The sequence below is a fragment of the Sprattus sprattus genome (assembly GCF_963457725.1).
Source record: "Sprattus sprattus genome assembly, chromosome: 10".
Lineage (NCBI taxonomy): Eukaryota > Metazoa > Chordata > Actinopteri > Clupeiformes > Clupeidae > Sprattus > Sprattus sprattus.
The window spans coordinates 15,263,306-15,273,604 of record NC_137908.1 but is presented as its reverse complement, the minus strand read 5'-3'; the positions used below and the strand labels follow the sequence as shown (position 1 = coordinate 15,273,604).

At 44.4% G+C, this 10,299-nt stretch overlaps 1 protein-coding gene across 1 annotated transcript; it reads right to left on the bottom strand.

Moving 5' to 3' along the window:
* Nucleotides 1-683: 683 nt before the first annotated feature.
* On the bottom strand, nt 684-10,042 carry LOC308370839 (EF-hand and coiled-coil domain-containing protein 1; the record flags this gene model as incomplete). The annotated part of the gene is made up of 8 exons (XM_080845557.1): nt 684-856; nt 1,006-1,075; nt 4,036-4,173; nt 4,637-4,775; nt 5,523-5,664; nt 6,168-6,316; nt 8,313-8,856; nt 9,472-10,042. 8 exons carry the CDS (start codon nt 10,040-10,042, stop codon nt 684-686), a joined length of 1,926 nt encoding a protein of 641 aa, XP_080701683.1.
* Between the last annotated feature and the right edge of the window lie 257 nt (nt 10,043-10,299).

The window sequence follows — 10,299 nt, the reverse complement described above, 5'->3', positions numbered from 1 at the left end:
TGCCTTCTAACCAGTGCTTTATGTAAAACCTAGGCATATGACATATGGCCTGAGGGAAGCTTATTGAGATTCAGTTAGTTAAACACAATCAAAATCTAGCAACAACCATCTGTTTACATATTTGTTTACATTAATTGTATAACCTGAACATATAACTATTGAATAACTAGTGAATGTGGTAGCTGATTTGATAACCGACATGTTACTAATAACACCTCCTGCGATCTGAAAGAAAAAAGTCAAAGTTCTTCCTCTCATATTAGTGGATTATGTCTTGGTACTCTAAGCACTGGTGTTTCAGATCTCTCCCATGAGTATTATGCTGCCAGTTTGGAAAACCATGTTTGAGGAGGTAGAGCAGATAGAGGTAGAAAAGCTAAGAAAACTGTGATGAATGTGACATGTGGTATGATGGGTAATGGCCTAGCCATGAATAGTTTGTCTCTAAGGTCTGTCATTCAGATTATCACAACATTCGGAGACAAAAATGACACAAAAGTCTAAGCTAAAAGTGTATTTTGGGAAAGCGGGCATTGTGCATTATCCTTTGAAAATCGTGACAGATCCCCACCAAGTGGGCATTTTAACATGTTACCAGTACTGAACTGGTAACATGAATGTCTCCCAAAAGTCCTTAAATCATATCAGAGATCACATGGTAAGCAACAGTTAGGGGCCTGCCCTCAGCAGGAGATTAGCAGGGGGTTGGTGGAGCTCTGGCTAGAGGACGTTACTTTGGGCCAGGGACCCTGTCCCCCATTCTCCCCACCGCCTCCATCTCCACCCCCGATCAGGAGGTCACTAGAGAGGAGCTGATGACAGAGAGCGTCCACCACCTGCAGGACAGCCGAGGGACCTGAGGACAGGAAGCAGAGGTAGAGAAGGTCCATGATAAGGTGGGTGAGCCAGTGGGGTTTGGGAGCATCCGAGTGGGAAATATAACACTGTTTATACACTGGAGGAACCTGTGAGGAAATGAATGCTTGGCTTGCTTGGCTTGCTTACCTTGATCATTTTGGCTGAAGACATCCAAAGAGCTCATCAGGATTTTACCCAGCATCCTGTGGGACACTCTCTGGTGAAATGAAAAAGACAGAGCGGGAACTTTACTTCACTTGATCTGTTGGTGCCAACAGCGAGATAAGGATTTCACCACTAGGTGGCAGCCTGAGCTTGAAAATGCTTACTGAATTGTGTTACAGCCCCTGTTTCCCTGTGGTGTCTGTTTCAGTGAGGGGTGACATTAAATCTCTGAGGTCCAGGCCCTTGTCTAAAAAGTCTTCATAAAAACAAAGTGCTACCTCTGTGATAGTCCATTTGTTACACTGTACAAATCCAATGCATGAGTCATTCTCAAGTTATTACAGAAGTTATGAATCTTCTGTTCAGTACATGTTTTGTTGTGTACTTCTGAGAAGGTGCAGTCCTATGCTCTGTGTGCAAGATAATATTCCCACATGGAAGGAAATGAAACAAAATGTCTAAGGAAGTGGGGTCAATGCAGTTTCTCTATTGCATTGATGAGGCACATTACATACAGTAATACAACCCCAAATCAGAAAAAAAAAAAAAGAAAGCAGTGATTTATAAATTCACCTTGACTTGTATTTCATTACAGACAGTATGAACACAAGATATGTCATGTTTTGTCTGGTCAACTTAATTTGATTTGTAAATATATGTACATCCATTCCTGCCATTCAGGCCTGCAACACATTCCCCAAAAAGTTGGGACGGGGGCAATTTAGGTATAGTAATGAGGTAGAATAATGAAATAATGATCTGATTTAAAACTAGCGATGTCAACAGGTCATTGTAATCATGATTTGGTACAAAAGCTGCATCCAGGAAAGCCCTAGTCCTTTAGGAGCAAAGATGGGCCGAGGTTTGCCAGTTCGCCATTAAATGCGGGAGCAAATTATTGAAATGTTTAAAAACAATGTTTCTCAATGAAAAGTAGGAAGGGATTTGTATATTTCACCCTCCACGGTGCTTAACATAATTAAAAGATTCAAGGAATCTGAAGGAATTGTCAGTGCGTAAAAGGCAATGTTGCAAGCCTAAGCTGAATAACCATGATTAAAAAAACAATACAATTCTTGAGGTAAAACATAAAATAATGCGCTGTTGTATTCAGGGGCGGAGATCCCATTTCATTGTAGGGGGGACAATACATGGTAACATTTCAGAGAGTTATTCCGGGGGGGGGGGGGGGCCTCTCTCTACCTCTGTACCGAGCCCAGAAAAAAACGTATTCTTAACATGTTCTTTACATGTTCTTACTGCGTTTGAGAATGAGGTAAATCTCTTTACATGTCTTGTATCATAGCAGGAGTGACAGGGGAGAGAGGAGGAAAACAATCTCACAACCTGACCGTGTACTGGGCAGATTGACTGAATGCGGAGCTGTTGGTAGCACAGCCAGTTGGAAACAGCATGTGGACCAAACCACTTTGAGGGATAGGGGGATCATGATTTTTTAACACTTAAAAAGCACATTGTTTTACGTTAATTACAGTGGCGTTTCTACATTAGGGGCAGGTGGCACTGCCCCACCAGATGGCGCTGTTGTGCAGAAAACTCAATACATTCGTACTTCGCGGCAAACTATATATATATTTATATGCAAAGTAGCGTAAATATTTGTGTAAATAACCTTGACTCGCAAGCATTTGATCTTGTTTTGGAGTAATTTGATTTGTGTGTTTTTCTGCTGTGTGCTTGCCATAGACGTGAATGGACGTTTATATGTCTATGGTGCTCGCTCTGTGCAACGTTTCCGGTTTCCGCTGGGGCACAGGCCCACGCTGCCCCACTGTTACCATGGAAACATCAATGAGCGTGAACCACACAGGCCAAAGTTAACATTGAGCGGTGGGGCACTTTCAAATGTGCCCCACACGTAATCTGCCTAGCAACTAGACTGGAATAATGTGCTGTACCCCGAGACTAAGAAAAAAAAAACAGAGTCAAAGATCATATTAGACAGACCAATGCCAGTAACATTACTGCTAGTCAGCTATCGCTAGTTTTCGACACGTTCCTCCCGTCCCCCCCGGATCGCCGCCTATGGTGAACTCACGGACCCTTCCCACCCTGCCCATCATCTGTTCACGTTGCTCCTGTCAGGGAAAAGGTTCAGATCGACAAAGGCACGCACCTCCAGAATGGCAAAGAGCTTCTATCCCTGTGCCATAAGGCTTCTCAACAGCTCACCCAAACCCCCCCATCTCCCCTCGGCTCAGCCCGCCCCGCCCCCTCTGCACTCTAACACTCTACCCGGCAACTATTGATGCACCTCAATATATATGTGTGTTGCTTTTTTTTAATTATTATTATTTTTTACTCAGAGATATTTAATAATCTATTTATGAATTGTTATTTATTATTATTTAGCTGTGGCAGTTAATGTCCACAGCAACTTAAGTTTATACTGTAGCTGTCTGTTGTTGCATCTACTGTCTCATTGTATTTGTTACAATGACAAATAAAGTACTTTGAACTTTGAATGCAATACAATGTCAAAGAGAATTTACAAATCCCTGTTTTTAGTTTTCATTTTATTTTAACATACCGTCCCAACTTTTTCTGATTTGGGGTTGTAGATCGGAAACAAATGTTACTAAGCAAAAGCTTAAACATCTTAAACTTGACTTATGACTATAATAAGGAGCCCCATCAGGAAAACTTCCTGCAGGAAACTCACTTTCAATTTGGATTTCCACATTAAATCAGTAATGAGATGAAAATGGTAACATATTCCACAGGTGATTAGGAAGAATTGTGTTTATAGTTGTTTTTGTAGTAGTAGTAGTGGCGGGCTCTTCTGCTGACGATTTTTACACCAAATTATATTTGAATACAGGTGGATGAGCACATTTACTCAAGACAAAAAAATGTGGGTGAACTTGTGTATGTGTGTGGGTGTGTGCACATGTTTGAGTATATGAATGTGTACCTGTGTGCGTGTGAGTATGTGCGTGTACTGGGTGTGTGTGTGTGTGTGCATGTTTGTACATGTGTGTGTGTGTGTACCTTGGAGCGCAGCTGCAGCAGCAGTGAGAGGGCGTCAGTGAGTCTCTCCTCCAGCAGAGAAAGACGCACACGCTCCGTCTCCACCTGCTGCACCTCACTCTGCAGCATCAACACCTCCTCTTGACGCAGCTCCAGCTCCTGGCAGACACAGAAAGAGAGAGAGAAGCAATGAGAGACAGAAAAAAAATGCATAAAATAAGGAGATATATAGAAAGAGAAAAAGACACAGAAAAAAAGCCAGGAATAGACCGAAAGGATAACACACTGCCAGCTAAGTCTAAGTCCCTTAGACCGTTAAAACAGGAAGCAATGTGAGAGAGGTTTTGCAAAAGATGTTAACTTTGCTTCAAACTTAAGAAGCATAGCATGGTCCGCACCAACTGTCTGCACAGCACCACAAATGTTGTATTGATTCATTTAGCAGACTCTTGGGCAATTCGTCCAAAGCGACTCACAGTACAGATGCCCATTTCCATTAGTGAGTCTGCTTCCTGGGAATAAAATGACTTTCGCAAGGGAATTCAGAGACACCCAAGCAGATGTTTTGGAGGGTCCCTGGGCCTTAACCTCTACAAACTGCATTACTCATCCAGTCTCTCACCTTCTCGTGCTCTCTTGATCTTTTCCACTCGTGAGTCTGAAATGGGCCACCCCTTACCCTCCCCGCACTCACACACTCCTCATCATCGTAGTGAAGACTGTGCGACAAGAAAATCTGGGGCACGGCAGCATTCTGGCACCTGAGGAATAGCAGACAAGCAAGAAGGGAATTATGTCAGCCCTGGCTCCCATGAGAAGGTCACAGCCTTGAGATATTATTGAGGAAGGAATGAAAGAATGTAATACAATGAAACAACCTGGCAATTGGATGTGTGAATGACAGCTGCACTTTAATTATAGAACCATGAATCCCTCTAAATAACCTTCCTTAGTCAAAGAAGTCACAATTTACAGTCATGAGTTGTAAAATGAGGCAAAGATCATAACTGTTATGTAATAAAATGTAAAACAGCATTTCCTGACTATGGAGAACATCATGAAAAAGTACAAGCTAGTGAGGATGTTATGATGAATATGAGGTCATTGATGTCCAAAAAATAACCATTTGTGGTATGGAGAGACCTGACAGGGATAGTTCATTTTACGAGAGAGATTGTTGTCCTTCATTGTCATAGCCACACCAGTAGGAATTTCAGTATTTGTTGTGTTTACTCATCTTATGGTTTGACTATCCTTAAATTGTAATCGTTGATGGTGATAATCACCCCTGGGCTTAATGACTAAGACATGACAGCCTACCCACCAACTAGAGAAAATGTGTGTGCTGTGTGTGTGTGTGTGTGTGTGTGTGTGTGTGTGTGTGTGTGTGTGTGTGTGTGTGTGTGTGTGTGTGTGTGTGTGTGTGTGCGTGTGAGAGAGAGAGTGTGAGATACGTTCGTGTGAGTGTGTGTGTGTGTGTGTGTGTGAGAGAGAGTGAGTGTACCAACCCTCTTGTGCAGTGCTGCAGACGTTGAATCAGCCTCTTCGCTTCCAGGAGGCAACACTGACCTTCGTCCTCTCCCCTCTCCTCCTCCCCCTCCTCATCCGAGGCCGCCCGACCCTCCACAGCCCTCTGAAGACACTCTTCTCCTGGAGGGGGGAGCGACAGGCAGTCAAGAGGTCAGAGGGTCAAAAGGTCACGTCAAACCAGAGTACTATCCCCCCTTTATTACTGACTGACTGACAGTAAGTCTTGACTCACATCTGCAGCTTAATGTAACACAGTTTATATTTGAGGAGGAACATGTATGCAGGATCTCTAAGACTAAATTATTCAAACATATAGTTGCACCAGAGCACTTAAAATCCCTAAGCACAATCCTTTAAGTTGACATTCAACTGTGAGAGAAAGAAACTTTTGTGTTGCTGATGGATGGCTAAGTAAGAGGGAGCGACAGGGGGCAGTTTTTGAAGGCACTCACTCCAGCCCTCAGGCGGGTAGTAAATCTGCTGAGATGTTTCCTGGAGATGGAGCTCAGTGATCCTGCTGTTTGCTCTCACTGAAAGACAAGCCCTGTGCGGTGTGCTTCTGCTTTGTGTTTATGTCATTGACAAATCAAATGGGGGATGGGTGGGTGGGGGGGTGTCCTAACCTCCTCTGAAGCTGCTGTCTTCACCCCCAGCATGGACGTGTGGTGTGGACTGACAAGAGACAACAGAGATGACAGGTTGTTGTCTCTCACCTGAGAGACCTCCTGAGAGACCTCCTGCTTCACTCACAGCTTTGCAGGAGCACATGGACCTAGAGGGGACAGAGATGGTCAGTGTTGTCAGTTGAAGAGTAAGCTATGTTGTATTTGCTGTTGACAAGAGAGAATTGTTCAGGACAATGTCACTTACAGCTGACAAAATCAAAGACACTTGGGTTTGAGGCTTAGTCCAGTATTTGGAGGTCTTCACGTGATACAGAATGAAATACAATATACAATACATTCCTTTGCTGTACCACAGAGATATCCAGTATTAGTATCCAGTAAACACCAGACACCTCAAATAGGTTTCCACCTTTACACCTGTGCCACACCGTTTACCTCAGCTGTGTGTGACGGTCACGAAACCTCTTACTTTTCATTTCGGCGCCCATGTTAACAGGTAAGACCAGCCACAAAGCCTGCGTGAGATGCACATCTGAAGCATCTAGAGTTTCTACCTGGAGCCTCATTTTTCAGCTGTGAGGTATGCGGTTCTCAGCAAAATAGACAATGAGAAGATCTGTTGATAGTGAGGGCTTAGAGTAGTAGTACCGCAGCAGCAACACTGCACTGGAAGCACACGTGCGTGCGAGACACTGCAGCACAGCGAGCAAGCAGTCACGCAAAGATAGAGTAAGTGCTGTGGCCCAAGAGTAAGCAGGCTTCATTTTAAAAAGACTGTCAGTGGGGTCTGCCTTCTTTACGATGAACCCGAACCAAACTAATTGAAAATAATTGCCTGACTCTGCTATTGCGTATTCTCCTCCTAAACAGACCTGTACAGGAAATGGGAAACGATCCCTGTGCGTCTTAAGTCACTATGCTCTGTCGCTTCTGTGTTGCTCTGAGAAAAAAAAATGGTCTCTAATTGACTACTTTCACAAAAAAGACAGGGACCGGCCTCAGTCCCATTCTCTCTGCACTCTTTCAGACAGGGTTGTGTGGCAGGCCCAGGCTAGTCCAGTCTGAATGGAATGCTCCCCTGTTCCAACCAATCTAAAATAAGACAGTCAAGTGATCATGTTTCAGCACTCAATGTCATTCATGGACATGTTGTACGCGTGCTCTTGGAAACCGTAAACATTTTTGTGTAAACATTATGAATGCACCTCTGATGAAGCACACCATGTCATGTCATGACCACAGCACCATCATCTCTTGTCATAGTATGGCTTGTCAAAACCAGTGCATAGAGATGCAGAGGTTCAGCAGGGCAAGTGTTTAATCGTTCTTCTGTTATCAAAGGGTTGTTCTGGTGAGATGAGTCAGAGTCGAATATCAAACCTCCCTTTAGATCACCACACAAAGAAGGCAGCAGTATGAGTGCTGCTGTCAAAGTGCTCTAGTGGCGTATTGGTCGGCCCACTGTTTTTTAACTGCTTTGTAATTGACAATATATCTGCATCTATTGTCTGACCATGTCAGAATTCCAATGGGAATTTCCATGGGGAAAAAAAAAAAAGAGCCTCACAACAGGTAAGAGCAGTGATGCAAAAATCCCCTCCACTTTTTCCAGTTCTCTGTGTTGACCTGAAGGCATTGGAACTACAACCTACATCAGAACAGTGATTCAGGAGCGGCGGAGGCAGTGGGGGGAGGCAACTAGTTCAGATTAATCCAATTTCCCAGTGTTGAGGGAATCAAAAAGGACATGTCCTAAGGGCTAGAGTGCACATTAGCTTATTCGTCATATTAATTTATGGGTGCGTGTTCTCTCCCATCAGCTGCATTATTTGCATGAGCCCCTAACAATAGACTTCTGGAAAGGGTAAACTAATGGAAATTGAAAAAAGGAGGTAATTGCTCGTTCCAGATAAACTTATGACATGCTTTTAATTGTAAGACAGTGTGTTGGATTTTGAAATGATTAAGGTGAAGGCAAATGTGGTCCTGATTAAAAAACACAGTTTACATATGTTTTGGTATGATGTGACTAGTTGAGACAGCGATTAAGCTTTAATCTCATAGTGAGAATACAGCTGTACCAAAACCCACAGACGCATTAACAGAGCCTGTACATACACATGACAGCAGGTGTCTCCTCACCTGATGTGGTTCAGCTCCATCTGCAGCTGCAAGATGTGCTCCTGCAGTGGGGCGACCTGGCTGGCCTTCCCCTGCAGCTCCTCCACCCTCTTCAGGCCGGAGGCCAGCGCTGCCCGAGCCTCCTCCATCTTGCTCCTCATCTGAGTACGCTCCTTCCTGAGCCGGCTCGCCACGTCCTCCAGCAGCCCCGCCTGCCTGTGGGCGACACTCAGCTCCGTCTCTAGCTGCTGGCTGTACCGCATGGCCTCCTGCAGCTGTCCGTCACGTGAAGAGCGAATCAGCTCCAGCTCCCGCTGCAGGTCCAAGCCCTTACTCCGGCCCCAGCGACCACGGATGCTATGACTTGGGGTTGTGGCTTTGGTTGTGGGTGTGGTCTTGCGCATCTCCTCCCCCTTAGCAGCCCTGCGAAGTGCCACCTCCAGAGCAATGCAGCGGGCATCGCTGGACTGCAGGGAACATCTCAGGTCTTCCACCAGCTCCCTCAGGCTGGCATTCTCCATGGTCAGCTGCTCTTGTAGGGCCCTTCGAGGACTGGGGGCACACACTGTGTGCCAGAAAAAGTTAGTAATTTCTAAGAGCATAGTCCCACACACCATAACTTCTCTCACACATCAGAAATTTACATAAGCAATGTTATCAAGTACGGCTGTAAACAACAGGACAAAAACACATCATTGACAGATCAGTTGTCATTTTGAAGTTCAGACTTTTGCTTCAATCCTTAGATCATGTATTCTTTCCAAAACATTACACTCATGGCTGCTGACATTGAAATATGTCATCATTTTATTGCAAATCCCCAGATCCACTGACATGCTTCAGTATACATAACCAAGGGTAACATGTTAGATTTGTCAAATTCTACTGCCCTCAGTGTACCAAAAATAATACTATGATAATGAAAGTATTCAATAATAATGAAAACATACTTTCATACAGTTTTATGACTGAATTTGTATTTCAACCTGTGCCAGTCAACATCCAGAAGATGTTTTCACCTGGAGCACTTACAATAATACCAGCTCCCTGGTAAAGGCTAACAGCTGTCAGTATATTCAATTGATTTTATGTTTTATGTTAAAGTTTATGTGAACTTTATGAAATAATCTGCTGTCAAAATGTAAATATGTGAGGTTAGTGGCACTTGGGGTAATGTTACCTGTCTCATTGCTCCAGTCAGCAGAAGCTCTGTTTTCCGCCAATGTCGAGTGCTCTTTTTTTCTTTTGACAGTATCTCTCTGTTCTTTAGACAGATCAAAACTTACACATTTCCGTCGGCGAACTCGTGGCCACCGAACCCGGATCTCCCGTTCTATGTGCTCGGTTTCTTCAGTGACAGGAAGACGCATAGCTGACTTTCCGCCTTCGCTGTTCAGGGAGAAATGGCCACACAGGCGAGCGTGAAATTCTCTGAAGTTCAGCTTGCAAGGTAGGTCGGTCAAAATGTCACTTCCCTCCTCATCACCTTCTTTTTCGTCGTTATCACTGTTTGCTGTGGAAATTCCCAATGTCAAGCAAAGCACACTGAAGTCCTCTTTCGAGACAACGTCCTCGGAGTTTTTGAAAGCAAGATGATGGAAAACCTCCTGCAAGTATTGGTCGATGCCAGTAGCCAGGACTAGGATCTCATTCTCTATGCTGTGGTCCGGGCTGTAGTGGTGGGACAAGGCTCTGCGTAACCACTGGCCCTTGCGTGCAGGGGACGATGACATGCACGCAGTGTCCAGCATTATTTATCTTCGAAACTTCTGCTTGTCCTTAAGACGTCGTGATATCAGTCCCTCGCAATGAGTCTTCATTTGGACTTTCCCAGTGTTTGTTGAACACCATCCAGGCCAAACTTAAATCAATGAATTGCATTCATTAGGACAAAGAAATATGCGAGTAGGCTACGTGAGAATCATGCTCAAGCCCCACTGGTAGGGAAAAATCCTGGAAGCTTTTCATCAACTCTCGAGATGTCATTCCGGCTCCACCCGCCCTATAC